The sequence below is a fragment of the Mobula birostris genome, unplaced genomic scaffold (assembly GCF_030028105.1).
Source record: "Mobula birostris isolate sMobBir1 unplaced genomic scaffold, sMobBir1.hap1 scaffold_319, whole genome shotgun sequence".
NCBI lineage: Eukaryota > Metazoa > Chordata > Chondrichthyes > Myliobatiformes > Myliobatidae > Mobula > Mobula birostris.
This window is the reverse complement of record NW_027276252.1, coordinates 241,037-263,424: the sequence shown is the minus strand read 5'-3', so window position 1 is coordinate 263,424 and position 22,388 is coordinate 241,037. Positions and strand designations below refer to the sequence as shown.

At 47.0% G+C, this 22,388-nt stretch overlaps 1 protein-coding gene across 2 annotated transcripts in view; it reads left to right on the top strand.

Moving 5' to 3' along the window:
• LOC140192951 (mitochondrial import receptor subunit TOM40B-like) overlaps positions 1-22,388 on the top strand; it is a 162,344-nt gene that overhangs the window by 121,613 nt on the left and 18,343 nt on the right. For both annotated transcript variants that reach the window (XM_072250429.1, XM_072250428.1), the window contains exon 9: positions 11,336-11,393. In XM_072250429.1, the coding sequence (XP_072106530.1) occupies positions 11,336-11,393 (58 nt within the window). The remainder of the gene's footprint in view (positions 1-11,335; positions 11,394-22,388) is intronic.

Below are 22,388 nucleotides of genomic sequence, written 5' to 3'. Positions count from 1 at the left end.
TTGTATGTGGTTACATATATATATTCTGATGATAAAATTTACTTTGAACTTTTGATAGGCAGGACAGTAAGTTGTATAGGGCAGAAGGAAGTTGGACAGGTATATTGGTGAGTTCAGTGAGGAGGCTAAGGTCGGGAAATGGAGAAGAATATGGACAGCAGAAAACTGCCTATTTAGCAGATAAAGTAACATTTTCCAAAGACTGCTGAGCACTGGGGTGTAGAGGTTTAGGGGCAGTCACAATCCACAGGCCAGCAGCTGTGTGGTATTGTTTATTGTTAGAGGATTGAAGGCATAGTAATGAGGCTGTGTTTCAGTTATGTCGATTACACAGAATTTAGCACAGGACAGCCCCTTCAGCCACAATGTTGTGCCGATCTTTTAATCTACACTAAGATCAATCTAACCCATCCCTCCTGCAAAACCCTCAATTTTTCTATCATCCATATGCCTTTCTAAGACTTCCTTAAATGCCACTAATGTATCTGCCGCTACCACCATTCCTGGTAGGGCATACAGCATACCCAACATGCTCTGTGTAAAGAACTTAACTCTGACTCCCCCTTATATGTTCCTCCAGTCACATGAAAATTATGTCCTCTTGTATTAGCCAATTTACTCTGGGAAAAATCTCTGGCTATCTACTCAATTTCTGCCTCTTATCATAAGATAAAGAAGAAGAATTAGGCCATTTGGTTCATCAGGTCAGCTCTACCAGTTCATCACGGCTGAGCCATTTTCTCTCTCAGCCCCAACTTCCTGCCTTCTCCCCAAATCCCTTCATGCCCTGACTAATCAAGAATCTTATCAACCTCTGCCTTAAACATACCCTGTGAATGGCCTCCACAGCCACCTGTGGCAACGAATTCCACAGATTTAACATCTCTGGTTCAAGAAATTCCTCCCTATCTCTGTTCTAAAAGGACACCTCTCTATTCTGAGGCTGTGTCCTCTGGTCTTAGACTCCCTCACCGTATGACACATCCTCTCCACATCCACTCTATCGAGGCCCTTCAACATTCGATAGGTTTCAATGAGGTCACCACTTATTCTTTTGAATTCCAGTGAGTAGAGGCCCAGGGCCATCAAATGCTCTTCATATGACAAAATGCTGCTCATATGACAAAACACTCCTCATGTGACAAATACACCTATAATCACGTACACCTAGCAGTGTTACTGGTGAGATTTGAGAGCAGTGTGGTCTCCCTATTTGAGGCATCATGTAGTCTTTTAGAAACCGATTAAAGCTTCACTGGACTAATAGCTGAAATGGGGAGATTGAACATGGTAGTCTGGGGGCAAAGAACCCTCTCCTGCTCCACGCCTGTGTTTTTGTATGTTTCGAGTTGTTGTGAAGCTTTGTACATGGAGAGGTCACAGTAACTGCTTTGTGAGAATATTTCATGAGTTCTGCCATCCCCCAGCATCAATGTGTTTGACCATTGCTCATTCTTGTTCCCAATCCCCTCCTTTACATCTGGCCAAAGACTGCAAACAGTCTTCCATTGTCCATTACTGAATCATCCCACGGGCACAGTCCAATGTGCAGCAGAGCAAGACCCAGCTGTGCCTTCTCTCTCTCAGCCACTCCCCCACGCACCCTCTCACCAGTCTGTCACTCTGTCACTCTGTCACTCTTCCCTCAGTCACTCCCCCACGCACCCTCTCACCAGTCTGTCACTCTGTCACTCTTCCCTCAGTCACTCCCCCACGCACCCTCTCACCAGTCCGTCACTCTTCCCTCAGTCACTCCCCCACGCACCCTCTCACTACTCTGTCACTCCGTCACTCTTCCCTCAGTCACTCCCCTACGCACCCTCTCACCAGTCTGTCACTCTGTCACTCCATCACTCTTCCCTCAGTCACTCCTCCACGCACCCTCTCACCACTCTGTCACTCCATCACTCTTCCCTCAGTCACTCCCCACGCACCCTGTCACCACTCTGTCACTCTGTCACTCAGTCACTCTTCCCTCAGTCACTCCCCCATGCACCCTCTCACCAGTCTGTCACTCTGTCACTCTTCCCTCAGTCACACCCCCACGCACCCTCTCACCAGTCTGTCACTCTGTCACTCCATCACTCTTCCCTCAGTCACTCCCCCATTCACCCTCTCACCAGTCTGTCACTCTGTCACTCTTCCCTCAGTCACACGCCCACGCACCCTCTCACCACTCTGTCACTCTTCCCTCAGTCACTCCCCCACGCACCCTCTCACCACTCTGTCACTCCGTCACTCTTCCCTCAGTCACTCCCCCACGCACCCTCTCACCAGTCTGTCACTCTGTCACTCCATCACTCTTCCCTCAGTCACTCCCCCACACACCCTCTCACCACTCTGTCACTCTGTCACTCTTCCCTCAGTCACTCCCCCACGCACCCTCTCACCACTCTGTCACTCTTCCCTCAGTCACTCCCCCACGCACCCTCTCACCACTCTGTCACTCTGTCACTCTTTCCTCAGTCACTCCCCACACACCCTCTCACCACTCTGTCACTCCATCACTCTTCCCTCAGTCACTCCCCCACGCACCCTCTCACCACTCTGTCACTCTGTCACTCTTCCCTCAGTCACTCCCTCACACACCCTCTCACCACTCTGTCACTCCATCACTCTTCCCTCAGTCACTCCACCACGCACCCTCTCACCAGTCGGTCACTCTGTCACTCCGTCACTCTTCCCTCAGTCACTCCCCACGCAGCCTCTCACCACTCTGTCACTCTTCCCTCAGTCACTCTCCCACGCACCCTCTCACCACTCTGTCACTCCATCACTCTTCCCTCAGTCACTCCCCACGCACCCTCTCACCAGTCCGTCACTCTGTCACTCTTCCCTCAGTCACTCCCCCACGCACCCTCTCACCACTCTGTCACTCCGTCACTCTTCCCTCAGTCACTCCCCCACGCACCCTCACACCACTCTGTCACTCTTCCCTCAGTCACTCCCCACGCACCCTCTCACCAGTCTGTCACTCTGTCACTCCATCACTCTTCCCTCAGTCACTCCCCCACGCACCCTCACACCACTCTGTCACTCTGTCACTCTTCCCTCAGTCACTCCCCCATGCACCCTCTCACCACTCTGTCACTCTGTCACTCTTCCCTCAGTCACTCCCCCACGCACCCTCTCACCACTCTGTCACTCCGTCACTCTTCTCTCAGTCACTCCCCCACGCACCCTCTCACCAGTCTGTCACTCTGTCACTCCACACTCTTCCCTCAGTCACTCCCCCACGCACCCTCTCACCACTCTGTCACTCTGTCACTCTTCCCTCAGTCACTCCCCCACGCACCCTCACACCACTCTGTCACTCTTCCCTCAGTCACTCCCCACGCACCCTCTCACCACTCTGTCACTCTATCACTCCATCACTCTTCCCTCAGTCACTCCCCACACACCCTCTCACCAGTCTGTCACTGTCACTCTTCCCTCAGTCACTCCCTCACGCACCCTCTCACCACTCTGTCACTCCGTCACTCTTCCCTCAGTCACTCCCCCACGCACCCTCTCAGCAGTCTATCACTCTGTCACTCCACACTCTTCCCTCAGTCACTCCCCCACGCACCCTCTCACCACTCTGTCACTCTTCCCTCAGTCACTCTCCCACGCACCCTCTCACCACTCTGTCACTCCATCACTCTTCTCTCAGTCACTCCCCCACGCACCCTCTCACCACTCTGTCACTCTTCCCTCAGTCACTCCCTCACACACCCTCTCACCACTCTGTCACTCCATCACTCTTCCCTCAGTCACTCCCCCACGCACCCTCTCACCACTCGGTCACTCTGTCACTCTGTCACTCTTCAGTCACTCTCCCACGCACCCTCTCACCACTCTGTCACTCCATCACTCTTCCCTCAGTCACTCCCCACGCACCCTCTCACCAGTCCGTCACTCTGTCACTCTTCCCTCAGTCACTCCCCCACGCACCCTCTCACCACTCTGTCACTCCGTCACTCTTCCCTCAGTCACTCCCCACACACCCTCTCACCACTCTGTCACTCTTCCCTCAGTCACTCCCCACGCACCCTGTCACCACTCTGTCACTCTTCCCTCAGTCACTCCCCCACGCACCCTCTCACCACTCTGTCACTCTTCCCTCAGTCACTCCCCCACGCACCCTCACACCACTCTGTCACTCTTCCCTCAGTCACTCCCCACGCACCCTCTCACCACTCTGTCACTCTATCACTCCATCACTCTTCCCTCAGTCACTCCCCACACACCCTCTCACCAGTCTGTCACTGTCACTCTTCCCTCAGTCACTCCCTCACGCACCCTCTCACCACTCTGTCACTCCGTCACTCTTCCCTCAGTCACTCCCCCATGCACCCTCTCAGCAGTCTGTCACTCTGTCACTCCATCACTCTTCCCTCAGTCACTCCCCCACGCACCCTCTCACCATTCTGTCACTCTTCCCTCAGTCACTCCCCCACGCACCCTCTCACCACTCTGTCACTCCGTCACTCTTCCCTCAGTCACTCCCCACGCACCCTCTCACCAGTCTGTCACTCTGTCACTCCATCACTCTTCCCTCAGTCACTGCCCCACGCACCCTCTCACCACTCTGTCACTCCGTCACTCTTCCCTCAGTCACTCCCCCACGCACCCTCACACCACTCTGTCACTTTTCCCTCAGTCACTCCCCCACGCACCCTCTCACCAGTCTGTCACTCTGTCACTCTTCCCTCAGTCACTCCCCACGCACCCTCTCACCACTCTGTCACTCTGTCACTCCATCACTCTTCCCTCAGTCACTCCCCACACACCCTCTCACCACTCTGTCACTCAGTCACTCTTCCCTCAGTCACTCCCCCATGCACCCTCTCACCAGTCTGTCACTCTGGGACTCCATCACTCTTCCCTCAGTCACTCCCCCACGCACCCTCACACCACTCTGTCACTCTGTCACTCTTCCCTCAGTCACTCCCTCACGCACCCTCTCACCACTCCATCACTCTTCCCTCAGTCACTCCCCCACGCACCCTCACACCACTCTGTCACTCTGTCACTCTTCCCTCAGTCACTCCCTCACGCACCCTCTCACCACTCTGTCACTCTTCCCTCAGTCACTCCCTCACGCACCCTCTCACCACTCTGTCACTCTTCCCTCAGTCACTCCCCCACGCACCCTCACACCACTCTGTTACTCTGTCACTCTTCCCTCAGTCACTCCCCCATGCACCCTCTCACCACTGTCACTCTGTCACTCTTCCCTCAGTCACTCCCTCACGCACCCTCTCACCACTCTGTCACTCTTCCCTCAGTCACACCCCACGCACCCTCTCACCAGTCTGTCACTCTGTCACTCCATCACTCTTCCCTCAGTCACTCCCCACGCACCCTCTCACCACTCTGTCACTCTTCCCTCAGTCATTCCCCCACGCACCCTCTCACCACTCTGTCACTCTTCCCTCAGTCACTCCCCACGCACCCTCTCACCACTCTGTCACTCTGTCACTCCGTCACTCTTCCCTCAGTCACTCCCCACCACTCTCGCTCCTCCCTGGTACTCTCAGCATCTTTTTGTGTTCGTTCTCTCTCTCTTCTCTCTCACACACAGTCTCTCACTCTCACATTCTCACTCACACATACACACACACACACACGTTCTCACTCACTCTCCCTTCTATCTCCCCTCTCTCCCTCTCCCTTTGCACTCACCCTCTATACCCCTCTGGCCCCTCTGTCATGCTCCCTTCCCCCTCTTACCCGTCCCTCAACCTCTTACACCCCTCACTCACTCTCTCACCTCCTCCTTAATCCTACTTGGCCCGCTCCCACCCACTCTCCCTTCTCATCCACTCTCACCCTCACTCTACTCCTTTCTCTTTCTCTCTCCCTCTACCTCTCATATCTATCACCACCTCTCACCTTCACTCACCCTCACTATCTCTCACCTCTCTCTCACCCATCTCTCACCATTCTCCACGCCCTCTTGATGTCCCTCAACCTCTGTCTCCCCTCCCTTCCCCTCCCCTCTCTCACCCTCCCACATCCTCTCATCCTCTCTCAGCTTCTCACACCCTCCCTCATCCTGTCTCACCTCTATCTCTTCTCTCTCCCCTCTCTCCCTCTCTGACCCTCCCTCATTCTCTACCATTCTCGCTCACCCCTTTTCCCTCTCTCAACTACTCTCACCCTTCTTCACCCTCCTACCCTCCCCCTCTCACCAACCCTCACCCAATCTCACCCTCCTCAATCTCTCTCTCACCTCCTTCCCATCTCTCATCCTCTCCCACCCTTCTCTCTCTCACAGCCCCCTCTCTGCCTCCCTTCATCCCTCTCTCTGCCCCTCCCTCCACCCCTCTCTCTGCCCCTCCCTCCACCCCTCTCTCTGCTTCCCTCCATCCCTCTCTCTGCCCCTCCCTCCACCCCTCTCTCTGCCTCTCCCTCCACCCCTCTCTCTGCCTCTCTCAATCCCTCTCTCTGCCTTTCTCTCAACCTGCAACAGACCCTCTCACAACCTTTTTCGCAGCCCCTCTCTCACTCTCTCTTATACCCCTCTCTTCGTACTTGAAATGTCCACTGGTCTCAGTTTCCATTTTCCTGCCATTCCACTTCCTCTCCCTTACAAAGAGTTAAATTGTACCACAGAGGCAAAATTCAAAAGGGCGAAGAATGCAGGACTGAAGATGCTGTTTTCAAATGCACGTCCATTTGGAATAAGGTGGATGAACTCGTGGTGCAATTAGCGATTGGTCAGTGTGCCATTGTGGGCATCATTGAGTCGTGGCTGAAAGGTCATGGTTGGGAGCTGAACATCGAAGGATATACTTTGTTTCGAAATGACAGGCGGGAAGGCAAAGGCGGTGGTGTGGCTCTGTTAGTAAGAGATGGAACTACATCTTTAGAAAGAGGTGACATAGGGTCAGAGAATATTGAATCTTTGTGGGTGGAGTGAAGAAACTGCAATGGTAAAAAAAACAATCATGGAATCATATATAGACCTCCAAATTGTAGCCAAGATGTGGGGTTGAGATTGCAAAGGGAGTTGGAAAGGGCATGTAATAAGGGAAGTGTCACAATTGTAATGGGGAACTTCAATATGCAAGGCATTGGGAAAATCATGTTGGTGTCAGATTGCAAGAGAGGGAATTTGTTGAATGCCAACGAGATGGCTTTTTCGAGCAGCTTGTGCTTGAGCTGACTCGGGGAAAGGCTATCTTAGATTAGGTGTTGTGTAATAACCCAGATCTTATTAGGGAGCTTAATGTAAAAGAACCCTTAGGAGGCAGTGATCATAATATGATTGAATTTGCACTGCAATTTGAGCAGGAGAAGCATAACTCACAAGTTTCAATATCTCAATGGAATAAAGGGAATTACAGAGACATGAGAGAGGAGCTTGTTCAGGTGGAGTGGAGGAGGATACTGGTGGGGATGGCAGCAGAGCAGAGATGGCTGAAGTTTCTGGGAATAGTTCACAAGGTGCAGGATAGATATGTCCCACAGAGGAAGAAGTTTTCAAATGGCAGGGGTAGGCAACAGTGGCCGACAAAGGAAGTTAAGGACAGCATAAAAACCAAGGAAAGGGCATATAAGGTAGCAAAAGTGAGTGGGAAGTTGTATGACTGGGAAGCTTTTAAAATCCAACAAAAGGCAACTAAAAAAGCTATAAGAAAGGAAAAGATAAAATATAAGGGCAGAGTAGCCAATAATATAAAGCAGGGTACCAGAAGTTTTTCAGTTAGATAAGGAGTAAAAGGGAGGTGAGAGTTGATATTGGACCACTGGACTATTTACACCTCGGACTTCAACTACTGCACAGAGTCTTGCCATCTTCAGAAGTTTTCTGATGACTCTGCCATAGTTGGATGCATCAGCAAGGGAGATGAGGTTGAGTTCAGGGCTACGGTAGGAAACTTTGTCACATGGTATGAGCAGAATTATCTGCAGCTTAATGTGAAAAAGACTAAGGAGCTGGTGGTAGACCTGAGGAGAGCTAAGGTACCGATGACCCCTGTTTCCATCCAGGGGGTCAGTGTGGACATGATGGAGTCTTACAAATACCTGGGGATATGAATTGACAATAAACTGGATTGGTCAAAGAACACAAAGGCTATCTACAAGAAGCATCAGAGCCGTCTCTATTTCCTGAGGAGACTGAGGTCCTTTAACATCTGTCGGACAATGCTGAGGATGTTCTACGAGTCTGTGGTGGCCAGTGCGATCATGTTTGCTGTTGTGTGCTGGGACAGCAGGCTGAGGGTGGCAGACACCAACAGAATCAACAAACTCATTCGTAAGGCCAGTGATGTTGTGGGGATGGAACTGGACTCTCTGACGGTGGTGTCTGAAAAGAGGATGCTGTCCAAGTTGCATGCCATCTTGGACAATGTCTCCCATCCACTACATAATGTACTGGGTGGGCACAGGAGTACATTAAGCCAGAGACTCATTCCACCGAGATGCAGCACAGAGCATCATAGGAAGTCATTCCTGCCTGTGACCATCAAACTTTACAACTCCTCCCTTGGAGGGTCAGACACCCTGAGCCAATAGGCTGGTCCTGGACTTATTTCCTGGCATAATTTACATATTACTATTTAATTATTTATGGTTTTATTACTACTTAATTATCGAGCAACTGTAACGAAAACCAATTTCCCTCGGGATCAATAAAGTATGACTGTGACTATGGAGAATGATGTTGGTGTGGCAGTAAGGAGGGACAAAGAAATGACAGATGAACTTAATGGGTACTTTGCATCTGCCTTCACTGTGGAAGACACTAGCAATGTGCCACAGGTCCATGAACGTCAGTGAGCAGGAATGAGTTCCATTGCTATTACAAAGGAAAGAGCGGTAGACTAAGGTGGATAAGTCACCGGGGCCAGATGGATTACATCCCAGAGTCCTGAGAGAGGTTGCTTAGGAGATAACAGATCTTTCAAGAATTACTTGATTCTGGCATAGTCTCGGAGGACTGGAAAATTGCAAATGTCATAACACTCTTTAAGAAGGGAGGAAGGCAAAAGAAAGGAAATTATAGGCCAGTTAGCCTAACCTCAGTGGGTGGGAAATTGTTGGGATCTATTATTGTGGATGAGGTTTCAAGGTTCTTGGAAACTAATGATAAAATAAGTCAAAGTCAGCATGGTTTCTGTAAAGGGAAATCTTGCCTGACAAATCTGTTCAAGTTCTTTGAGGAAGTAGCCAGCAGGGTGGACAAATGAGAAGCAGTGGATGTTATTTACTTTGATTTTCAGAAGGCATTTGATAAAGTGCCACACATGAGGCTGCTTAAAAAGATAACATCTTCTGGTGTTATAAGAAAGATACTGGCATAGATAGACGAATGTCTGACAGGCAGGAGGCAGTAAGTGGGAATAAAGGGGGCCTTTTCTTGTTGGCTGCCAGTGACTAGTGGTGTTCCTCAGGGGTCAATATTGGGACTGCTACTTTTCACATTGTTTGTCAATGATTTAGATAATTGAATTGATGTCTTTGCTGCAAAGTTTGCGGTTGATACGAACATAGGTAGAGGGGTAGGTAGTGCTGAGGAAGCAATGCGATTGCAGCTGGACTTGGACAAATTGAAAGAATGGGCAAAAAAGTGGCAGATGGAATACAGTGTTGGGAAATGTATGATAATGTATTTTGGTAAAAGGAACAATCGTGCAGACTATTATCTAAATGAGCCTCTTCTCCCCTCTACCTATTGTTACCTTATCTTTTCTGTACTATGGTGATCAGAACCATATGCACTATTCTTAACTGTGGTCTAACTAATGTTTTGAATGTCTGCAATATGGCATGCCAGCTCTTACAGTATATTGAAGACTTCTACCTATCAGTCAAGGATACAAATTGCCTTCTTGAATGATGTATCCACCTGCGCCATTTTCGAAAAGCTCTGAACTTGCATCCCAAGGTCTTTATATAAATCAAACTTCCTGTATATGTCCCACCTGAATTTGACTTCCTAATTGCATGACCTCACACTTGACTGGATTAAGTTCCATTTCTTATAGCTTTTCCCAGGTTTACAGCTAATTCATGTATCCGTTGACACACCTCTTCACTCTCTGACTACACCAACCTTCCTGTTGTCTACAAACACACTAATCAGAAGTACATTCTCATCCAACTCAATTATACTTATACGTTATACTTTATTGTCACCAAACAATTGATACTAGAACGTACAATCATCACAGCGATATTTGATTCTGCGCTTCCCGCTCCCTGGTTTACAAATACTAAATATTAAAAATAGTAAAAATTAGTAAATATTAAAAATTTAAATTATAAATCATAAATAGAAAATAGAAAAATGGAAAATAAGGTAGTGCAAAAAAACCGAGAGGCAGGTCTGGATATTTGGAGGGTACGGCCCAGATCCGGGTCAGGATCCATTCAGCAGTCTTATCACAGTTGGAAGGAAGCTGTTCCCAAATCTGTCCGTATGATTCTTCAAGCTCCTAAGCCTTCTCCCGGAGGGAAGAGGGACAAAAAGTGTGTTGGCTGGGTGGGTCGTGTCCTTGATTATCCTAGCAGCACTGCTCCGACAGCGTGTGGTGTAATGTGAATTCTAGAACGGAAGATTGGTTTGTGTGATGTGCTGCACCGTGTTCACGATCTTCTGCAGCTTCTTCCGGTCTTGGACAGGACAACTTCCATACCAGGTCGTGGTGCACCCTAGAAGAATGCTTTCTACGGTGCATCTATAAAAATTAGTGAGGGTTTTAGGGAACAGGCCAAATTTCTTTAGTTTTCTCAGGAAGTAAAGGCGCTGGTGGGCCTTCTTGGCAGTGAACTCTGCTTGGCTGGACCAAGTCAGGTCATTTGTGATATTGACCCCGAGGAACTTAAAGCTTTTGACCTGTTCCACTTGCGCACCACCGATGTAAATTGGGTCGTGTGGTCCGCTACTCCTTCTGAAGTCAACAACCAATTCCTTCATCTTGCTGACGTTGAGGGATAGGTTATTGTCTTCGCACTATGTCACCAGGTTCTTAATTTCCTCTCTGTACTCAAACTCATCATTACCCGAGATATGGCCTACAATTGTTGCGTCATCAGCAAACTTATATATTGAATTTGATGGAAACTTGGCTACACAATCATGGGTGTACAGTGAGTACAACAGGGGGCTGAGTACACAGCCTTGTGGGGCACTGGTGCTCAGAGTGATTGTAGAGGAGAGCTTGTCCCCTATTTTTACAGCCTGGGTCCTGTCTGTGAGGAAGTTGAAGATCCAGCTGCAGATCTGAGTGCTAAGGCCCAGGTTCCGGAGCTTAGGAATCAGTTTATTTGGAATGATGGTATTAAAGGCAGAGCTGTAGTCAATGAAAAGAAGCCTTACGTATGCATCTTTATTTTCCAGGTGTTCTAAGGAGGAATATAGGGCCAGAGATGGCATCTGCCATTGACCTGTTGCTCCGGTAGGTGAATTGCGAAGCGACGAGGTTGACCGGTAGGCTGTGGTTGATGTGTGCCATAACCAATCTCTCGAAGCACTTCATAACAATTGATGTCAGAGCCACAGGTCGATAGTCATTCAGGCATGCCGCCTTGCTCTTCTTCAGCACTGGGATTATCGTTGCCTTCTTAAAACACGAGGGGATCTTAGACTGAAGCATGGAGCAGCTGAAGATGTCAGCAAACACTCCAGCTAGCTGTGACGAGCAACAAAATTCCCACAACTAATCCTTGTGGTACTTCAGTGGTTACAGACTTCCAGTCAGATACACACCCATCTACCCCTACCCTCAGTCTCCATCATCCAGACAGTGTTGCCAACACCCTTCAGATCCCTTATACCTTAACCTTCACATGGCACCATATTGAAAACCTATCTCAAGTCCAAGTAAACTATATCTAGGTCGATTTTCTTAGTCTCAAAAAATCACAATGATTCATTCTAATCAGTACTCCTCTTCTGTCTCTCAGATACTTCTCTAACAACTTTCTCACCACTGATGTATTATTCTTGACCTTGTGCCCCACCTACCGCTTCTTAAAAAAAAGGCTTGAGGGTTTGATTACCTCCTTTTGTTGTCTTCATTTCTTTCTTATGTTTTCTCATACATCCTCTGTAAATGTTCAATGACTTTTTCAATACCAGTCTGTTGAACCTTCAATGTCCTTTGTTTACCAGGGTTCCCCCAACTTACCAAGGTGACACTAAAATCTTACTGGTTTGTTGTTCAACATCTCCCACTTATCAGATATCATTCCTCCTCGCACACCCCATCTTCCCAAGCAGCTGCTCCCAGTCTACATTGTCTAGGGGAGAGGGAAGAGGAAAGAGAACGAGAATGAAGAAAGGCAGTGGAGACGAGAAAATCTGCAGATGCTGGAAATCCAGGCAACACACCCAAACTGATGGAGGAACACAGCAGGCCAGGCAGCATCTGTGGAAAAGAGTAAACAGTGGTCATTTCAGGCTGAGATCCTTCATCAGGACTGAATAAAAAGATTAGAAGTTAGTGCCAGAAAGAGGGGAGGGGAGGAAGAAGTACAAGATGCTAGGTGATTGGTGAAACCAGGAGAGAGGGAGGGGTGAAGTAAAGAGTTGGGAGTTGATTGGTGAAGGAGATAAAGGGCTGGGGAAGGGGGAATCTGATAGGAGAGGATAGAAGACCATGGAAGAGAGGGAAGGGGGAGGAACACAGGGTGAGGTGATGGGCAAGTAAGGAGATAAGGTGAGAGAGGGAAACAGGAATGGGGAATAATGAAGGGGGGGGTGCAATTTCAATAAGTCAATGTTCATGCCATCAGGTTGGAGGCTACCGAGATGGAATATAAGGTGTTGTTCCTCCAACCTGAGTGTGACCTCATTACAATAGTAGAAGAGACAACGTGTTGGAATGGGAATGGAAAGTGGAATTGAAATAGGTGGCCACTGGGAGTTCACACTTTTTCTGGCGGGCAGAGCGTAGGTGCTCAGTGAAGCGGTTTCCCAATCTACACCGGGCCTCACCAATATATAGGAGGCCTCACTGGGAGCACCAGATACAGTATATGACCCCAACAGACTCATAGGTGAAGTGTTGCAGTTCTACAGAAGTGATGACACAATATAGGCAAGGCAGTGAAGAAGGTGTTTTGGCATATTTGGCTTCATTGGTCGGTATATTCAGTACAAGGATGGAATGTCATGTTACTGTTATCCAAGCACTGCACAGAATTCTGGTCATTAACCTGGAGGGAGTGCATAGAAGTTTTACCAGGACTGGATGCCTTGATTTGTAAGAAATGGCGAGATTGACTGGAGGGTGACTGAAGATTTACAAAATTCTGAATGTTAATATCTATACCTGAACACCAGGTACTGTGGTGGGGTGCATGGAGAATGACCTAGCAGAGGAAAGTCACAGCGGTTGGGTCTCTGGCACTGGGTCTGGCTCTGTGACTCAGAAAGGAAGGTAGAAGAAGAAGCAAGCTGTGGTGACAGGGGATCTTATCTTGTCTTATGGCCTTATGGGATTCGTAAGTTAGGGGAACAGAAAGGAGGCTCTGTGGACAAGAATAAGATTCCCGGACGGGTGCCAGGGTCTGGGAATCTTGGGCCTAGTCCTCAGCATTCTCAAGTCAACAGGCAGAGTTCGTGGTCCATGTAGGTGCCAATGACATGGGTAGAAAGAGCAACTAAGTCCTGCATAGGGAGTTCAGGAAGTGAGGAGCTAAGTTAAAGGGCAGGACTTCCAGGGTTGTGACCTCAGGTTTGCTACCCGTACCATGTGCTAGTGAGGCCAGAACTAGGAAAATTATTCAGCTTAACACATCGCTAAGGAGTTGGTGTAGGAGGGAGCGTATGAGATTTTTGGATCACTGGGCTCTCTTTCAGGGAAGGTGGGACCTCTACAGAAAGGACAGTTTGCACCTGAAATGGAGGGGTCTAATATCCTAGTGGGAAGGTTTTTTAATGCTACACGGTGGGGTTTAAACCAGAGTTGCAGGGGGATGGGAACCAGAGTGCCAGAGCAGTTAGTGGAGAGGTTGCGGAGACAAGTTGTTAAGACCTCAGCCATAGTTAGGAGTCAAAAAGTTGAGCATGGTGCAACTAGTGTCCTGAGCTGCATAGATTTCAGTGCAAGAAGTATCACAGGAAAGACAGATGAGCTCAGGGCAAGGATTAAAGATAGGAAGTGTATAGTGTATAGGAAAGATAGGAAGGTCGGTAAAGGGGGTGGTGTGGCCCTGATTGTAAGCAACGATATCAAATCACTAGAAAGAAGGAACATAGGATCAGAAGAGGTAGAATCCTTATGGGTCGAGTTAAGAAATAGCAAGGGTAAAAATAGCAGTTATATACAGGCCTCCAAACAGCAGCCGGGATGTGGACTACAAGTTACAACTGGAAATAGAAAAAGTGTGTCAGAAGGAAACTGTCAAGATAATTATGGGGGATTTTAAGATGAAAGTGGATTGGGAAGGTCAAGAAGGTACTGGATCACAGGAGAGGGAGTTTGTAGAAATCCTACAGGATGGCTTTTTGGAGCAGCTTATCCAGAAGCCCACCAGGGGACTGGCTGTTTTGGATTGGGTGCTGTGTAACGAACCTGAGGCGATTAGGGAGCTGGAGGTAATGGAACCCCTTGGAAGTAGTGATCATAATATGATTGAGTTCAGTTTCAAATTTGAAAAGGAGAAGGTGGTATCAGATGTATTGATATTTCAGTGGAACAAAGGAAATTACAGTGGTATGAGAGAGGAACTGGCCCATGTAGATTGGAAAAGTAAGCTAGATGGAGGGACGGTAGAGCAGAATTGGATGAAATTCCTACAAGAAATGAGGAAAATGCAGGAAAAATATATTTCAAGAAAAAAGAAAATCATGAATGGAAAAATGGCACAAATGTGGCTAACGAGAGAGGTTAAGGCTAAAATAAAAGCAAAAGAGACGGCGTACAAGGAAGCAAAAATTAGTGGGAAAACTGAGGACTGGACGACTTTTAAAAACTTACAGAAGGAAACTAAGAAAGTCATTAGGAAAGAAAAGATGAATTATGAAAAGAAGTTGGCAATTAACATTAAAAAGGATGCTAAGAGTTTTTTTAAATATATGAAGAGTAAAAGAGTGACACGGGTAGATATAGGACTGATTGAAAATTATGCTGGAGAAATTATAATGGGTAACAAAGAGATGGCAGAGGAACTAAATGAGCATTTTGCATTAGTCTTCACAGTGGAAGACACTAGCAACATACCTGATAGCCAGAGGTATCAGGGAATAGAATTAGGTACAGTCAAGATTACTAGAGAGAAAGTGCTTGGGAAGCTAAATGGACTAAGAATAGATGAGTCTCCCGGATCGGATGAGGTGCACCCATGGGTTCTGAAAGAGGTGGCTTTGGAGATTGTGGAGGCCTTGGAAATGATCTTCCAGGAATCAATAGACTCTGGCATAGTTCCAGAGGACTGGAAGGTCGCAAATGTAGTTCTGCTGTTTAAGAAAGGAGGGAGGCAGCAAAAAGAAAATTACAGACCTATTAGTCTGACATCAGTAGTTGGAAAGTCTATCCTCAAGGAGGAGGTTATGAAATACCTCGAGGTGCATGACAAGATAGGCCGAAGCCAACATGGTTTCATGAAGGGAAGATCCTGCCTCACCAACCTATCGGAATTTTTTGAGGTAATCTCAAATAAGATTGATAAGGGAGAGGCTGTGGATGTTGGATTTTCAAAGGGCCTTCGATAAGGTGCCACATAAGAGGCTGCTTAATAAGGTGAGAGCCCATGGAATTACAGGGAAGATAGTGGAATGGGTAGAGCATTGGCTGATAGGCAGAAAGCAAAGGGTGGGAATAAAGGGGTCCTATTCTGATTGGTTGCCAGTTACTAGTGGTGTTCCGGAGGGGTCGGTGTTGGGGCCGCTTCTTTTTACAATGTGTATTGATGATTTAGGTTATGGATTAAATTGTTTTGTGTCTAAATTTGCGGATGACACCAAGATAGGTGGAGGAGCAGGAAGTGTTGAAGAAACGGAAAGGTTGCAGAGAGACTTGGTCAGTTTAGGGGAGTGGGTAAAGAAATGGCAGATGAGATACAATGTTGAGAAATGTACAGTTGTACATTTTGGAAGAAGAAATAATTGGGCAGATTATTATTTAGATGGGGAGAAAATTCAAAAATCGGAAGTGCAAAGGGACTTGGGGGTCCTCGTGCAGGATACCCTAAAGGTTAACCACCAAGTTGGATTGGCGGTAAGGAAAGCAAATGCTATGTTTACATTCATTTCAAGAGGAATAGTGTATAAGAGTAAGGAGGTGTTGGTGAGGCTCTATGGGGCACTGGTGAGACCTCATTTGGAATACTGTGTGCAGTTTTGGGCCCCCTATCTTAGAAGGGATATACTGATGTTGGAGAGAGTTCAGAGAGGATTTACAAGGATAATTCCTAGAATGCAGGGGCTAACATATGAGGAGCGTTTGTCGGCTCTTGGATTGTATTCATTAGAGTATAGAAGAATGAGAGGGGATCTCATAGAAACATTTCGAATGTTGAAAGGGTTGGACAGAGTAGATGTGGAAAGGCTGTTTCCCTTGGTGGGTGAGTCCAGGACAAGAAGCCACAGTCTTAGAATAAGAGAGTACCCATTTTAAACAGAGATGAGGAGAAATTTTTTTAGCCAGAGGGCGGTGGATTTATGGAATTCGTTGCCACATATGGCTGTGGAGGCCTGATCACTGAGGGTGTTTAAGGAGGAGATTGATAAGTATCTAATTAGTCAGAGTATCAAGAGATATGGGGGAAAAGCCGGAAATTAGAACTAGATGGGAGAATAGTTTAGCTCATGGTGGAGTGGTGGAGCAGATTTGAAGGGCCGAATGGCCTACTTCTGCTCCTTTGTCTTGTGATCTTGTGATTAAGAGCTGGTATTATGATATTGTAGCCATAAGATAGATAGACTTGTTTGCAGGAGGGGCAGGAACTGGCAGCTCAATGACCTGAGGTTCTATTGTAACAGACCACCCAACAATCCTAGGGATTTAAAGGAACACATTTATAAAGAGATCACAGACTGTTGCAAAGAACATAAGGTTGTGAGAGTAGGTGATTTTAAATTTCCGGATATTGACTGGGAATTCCATACTATAAAAGGACTAGATGGGATTGAGTTTGTGAAATATGCTCAGGAAAGTTCCCCTCATCAGTACGTGGACATCCCAACAATAGTGCATGTGATTCTGCATCTGCTACAAATGAACGAGACAGGGTAGGTGACAGAAGTTCGTGTAAGGGAACACCTTGTATCTGTTGACTACAATGTCATTAGTTACAAAATAAATATGCAAAAGGAAAGGCCTGGTCTGTGGGATGAGATTCTTTTGTACGTTGGAGTAAGGCCAGTTTTGATGCTGTCAGAAATGATCTGGCAAGTGTGGATTGGGACAGGCTGGTTTCTGGCAAAGGAATACTTGGTAAGTGGAAGGCCTTCAAAAGTGAAATTTAGAGAATACAATCAGAAAATAAGGATGCATGGAATCCAAAGAGACCTTGTTTTGTGGATTCAGAATTAGCTTGCCCACAGAAGGCAAAGGGTGGTTGTATTTGGTTTGTATTCTGCATAGAGGTGACCAGTAGTGTTCCATACAGATCTGTTCTGAGACTCCTTCTGTTTGTGATTTTTATAAATGACTTGGATGAGGAAGTAGCAGGGTCGGTTAGTAAGTTTGCTGCTGACACAAAGGTTGGGGGTGTTGTGGATAGTCTGGAGGGTTGTCAGAGGTTATAGCGGGACATCGATAGGATGCAGAACTGGGCTGAGAAGTGGCAGATGGAGCTCAACTCAGATAAGTGTGAAGTTGTTTATTTTAGTAGGTCAAACTAACAACTACGGCCTTCTTTCAGCCGACTCAGTGATACCCACAATGTCATACCGACCAATCTCTAATCGCGTCACAGGTTTGTCCACCTTATTCTGAATGCTTTGTGTATTTAAATACAGAACCTTCAGTCCTGATTTTTCACCCTTATGATTTTGTCTCTGTGGTACAACATAATTCTTTGCTCTGTCTGCAGTTGTACCCAATCATTGGTCTGTCCTTCCATACATTCATATTACACCCCAGGGCTGAAGTGGCTAATATGAGGGAGCATAGTTTTAAGGTCTTAAGGAAGTAGGTACAAGGGCGATGTCAAAAGTAAGTTTTTCACACAGAGAGTGGTGGGTACCTGGATTGCACTGCCAGTGAAGGTGAATGTGGTAGAGGCAGATACAATAGGGTCTTTTAAGAGACTCTTAGATAGGTACGTGGAGCTTAGAAATATAGCGGTAGGGAAATACTAGTTTCTAGAGTAGGCTACATAGTCAGCACAACTTGGTGGGCCAAAGGGCATATAATGCACTGTAGATTTCTATATTCTATGTTCTATGTTCTGTTACATCATCTACTTGTAAATCTGCTGGCTCATCCTCAGCTCTATCATACTGGTTCCCATCTCCCTGCCATATTAGTTTAAATCAATCCCAAAAGCTCTAGGAAACCTGCCTGCAAGGATATTGGTCCTCCTCTGATTCAAGTGCAACCCATCCCTTTTTGTACAGGTCATACCTGCCCCAGAAGAGGCCCCTGTTATCCAGAAATCTGAATCCCTGGCTCTAGCTCCAATTCTTCAGTCATGCATTTATCTGCCACCTCATTCTATTCCTATCCTCACTGTCGTGTGGCACAGACAGCAATCCCATGATTACCACCCTTGAGGTCCTGCTTCTCAGCTTCCTTCCTAACTCTCTGTATTCTGTTTTCAGGACCTCCTCCCATTTTCTACCCACATCATTGGTACCAATATGTACAATGACTTCTGGTTGCTCACCCTCCCGTTACAGGATATTGTGGACACATTCGGAAACATTGCAGACCCGGGCACCTGGAGGCAAACTACCATCTGAGTTTCCTTTTCACGTCCAATGAATCGCCTATCTAGACAGTCCCCTATCACTGCTGCCATCCTCTTCAGTTTCCTTTTCACATTGTTAGTCAATGATTTGGTTAATGGAATTAATCACTTTCTGGCAATGTTTACGGACGATACGAAAATAGGTCGAGGGGTAGGTAGTGCTGAAGAAGCAATATGTTTGTAGCAGGACTTAAACAAATTGGAAGAATGGGCAAAAAAATGGTAGATGGAATACTGTGTATGATTTTGCATTTTGGTAAAAGGAACAATACTGTGGGCTATTACCTAAATGAGGATAAGGTTCAAACATCAGAGGTGCAGAAGGACTTAGGAGTCCTCGTGCAAGACTCCCAGAAGCTAAATTTACAAGTTGAATTTGTGGTAAATAAGGCAAATGCAATGTTGGTATTTATTTCAAGGGAAATAGAATATAAAAACAAGCAGATAATGCCGAGGCTTTATAGACAATACTTAGGCTGCACTTGGATTACTGTCAACAGTTTTGGGCCCCAGATCTCAGAAAGGATGCATTGTCATTGGAATGAGTCTATGGGAGGATGATTCTGGGAATGAAGGGGTTAACATATGAGCGATGTTCAGCAGCTTTTGACCAGTTCTCACTGGAATGTGGAAGAGTGTGGTGGGATCGTATTGAAATCTACCGAAGGTTGAAAGGACTAGATGAGTTGGACGTGGAGAGGATGTTTCCTCTCGTGCTGGTATCGAGAACTAGAGGACACAGCCTCAAAATTAGCAACATAGAAACACAGAAAAACTACAGCACAATACTGGCCCGTTGGCCCACAATGCCGTGCCGAACATGTATTTACTTTAGTAATTACCTTGGGTTACCCATGGCCCTCTCTTTTTCTAAGTTCCATGTACCTATCCACGAGTCTCTTAAAAGACCCTATCATATCCACCTCCACCATAGCCATGCTGACTATTCTTAATTATACTATGCCCCTCCAAATGTTCATAAATCCTGCCTCTCTTGATCTTCTCCATCAACTTACCAACCACTGAAGTAAGACTCACTGGTCTATAATTTCTTGAGCTATCTCTGCTCCCTTTATTGAATAAGGGAACAACATCTGCAACCCTCCAATCCTCCAGAATCTCTTCCATCTCCATTGATGATGCAATGATCATTGCCAGAGACTCAGCAATCTCCTCCCTCTCCTCCCACATTTGTTTTCCAAAAGCTCCAGCACATCCTCTTTCTTAATGTCTATATGCTCAAGCTTTTCAGTCCGCTGTAAGTCGTCCTACAATCGCCAAGGTCCTCTTCCGTAGTGAATACTGAAGCAAAGTAGTCATTAAGTACCTCCACTATCTCCTCTGGTTCCATACACACTTTTCTACTGTCACACTTGATTAGTCCTATTCTCTTACGTCTTACCCTCTTGCTCTTCACATACTTGTAGAATGCCTTGGGGTTTTCCTTAATCCTGCTTCCCAAGGCCTTCTCATGTCCCCTTCTGGCTCTCCTAATTTCATTCTTAATTTTCTAGTCTTATAATTTTCTAGATCTCTATCATTACCTAGTTTTTGAGCCTTTTGTAAGCTTTTTTTCTCTTCTTGACTAGATTTTCAGCAACGTTTGTACACCATGGCTTCTGTACACTACCATCCTTTCCTTGTCTCATTGGAATGTACCTTTGCAGAACACCACGCGAATATCCCCTGAATATTTGCAACATTTCTGCTGTACGTTTCCCTGAGAAAATCAGTGGGAAGTCAGAGGATTGGGAAGCTTTTAAAACCCTACAAAGAGCAACTAAAAGGATCATTAGGTGGGAAAAGATGAAATATGAAAGCAAACTGGCAAACAATATCAAAGTGGATAGTAAAAGCTTTTTCAAGTATGTTAAGAATAAAAGAAAGATGAGAGTGGACAACAGGAATTCTGCAGATGCTGGAAATTCAAGCAACACACATCAAAGTTGCTGGTGAACGAAAGGATATATGGCTGTGATATCCTCCATCCTCCTACCGTACGTCTGCTCTCACTCCATCCTCCCGCCCGTACATCTGCTCTCAGTCCTTCCTCCCGCCCGTACATCTGCTCTCACTCCATCCTCCCGCCCGTACATCTGCTCTCACTCCATCCTCCCGCCACCCCACTAGAAATAGGGTTCTCCTGGTCCTCACCTACCACCCCACCAGCCTCCGGGTCCAACATATTATTCTCCGTAACTTCCGCCATCTCCAACGGGATCCCACCACTAAGCACATCTTTCCCTCCCCACCCCTCTGCTTTCCGCAGGGATCGCTCCCTACGCGACTCCCTTGTCCATTCGTCCCCCCCATCCCTCCCCACTGATCTCCCTCCTGGCACTTATCCTTGTAAGCGGAACAAGTGCTACACATGCCCTTACACTTCCTCCCTTACCACCGTTCAGGGCCCCAGACAATCCTTCCAGGTGAGGCAACACTTCACCTGTGAGTCAGCTGGGGTGATATACTGCGTCCGGTGCTCCCGATGTGGCCTTCTATATATTGGCGAGACCCAACACAGACTGGGAGACCGCTTTGCTGAACACCTACGCTCTGTCCGCCAGAGAAAGCAGGATCTCCCAGTGGCCACACATTTTAATTCCACATCCCATTCCCATTCTGACATGTCTATCCACGGCCTCCTCTACTGTAAAGATGAAGCCACACTCAGGTTGGAGGAGCAACACCTTATATTCCATCTGGGTAGCCTCCAACCTGATGGCATGAACATCGACTTCTCTAACTTCCACTAATGCCCCACCTCCCCCTCGTACCCCATCCGTTATTTATTTTTATACACACATTCTTTCTCTCACTCTCCTTTTTCTCCCTCTGTCCCTCTGAATATACCCCTTGCCCATCCTCTGAGTTCCTCCCTCCTTGTCTTTCTTCCCGGACCTCCTGTCCCATGATCCTCTCATATCCCTTTTGCCAATCACCTGTCCAGCTCTTGGCTCTATCCCTCCCCCTCCTGTCTTCTCCTATCATTTGGGATCTCCCCCTCCCCCTCCCACTTTCAAATCTCTTACTCACTCTTCCTTCAGTTAGTCCTGACGAAGGGTCTCGGCCTGAATCGTCGACTGTATCTCTTCCTAGAGATGCTGCCTGGCCTGCTGCGTTCACCAGCAACTTTGATGTGTATTGTAAGATGAGAGTGGATATAGAATCACTAGAAAATGAGACTGGAAAAATAATAACGGGGGCCAAGGAGATGGCAGATAAACTAATTGAGTATTTTGCATCAGCCTTACTGTGGAAAATACTAACAGTGTGCCAGATGTTAAAGGGTGTGAGGGAAGAGAAGTGAGTGCAGTTACTATTACAAGGGAGAAGATACTCAAAAGGCTGAAAGACCTAAGTGTACATAAGCCACCTGGACCAGATGAACTGCACCCTAGGGTTCTGAAAGAGGTAGCAGTGGAGATTGTGGAGGCATTAGTCATTAGTAACGATCTTTCAAAAATCATTGGTGTCCAGCATGATGTCAGAGGACCAGAAAATTGCAAATGTCACACCACTCTTTAAGAAAG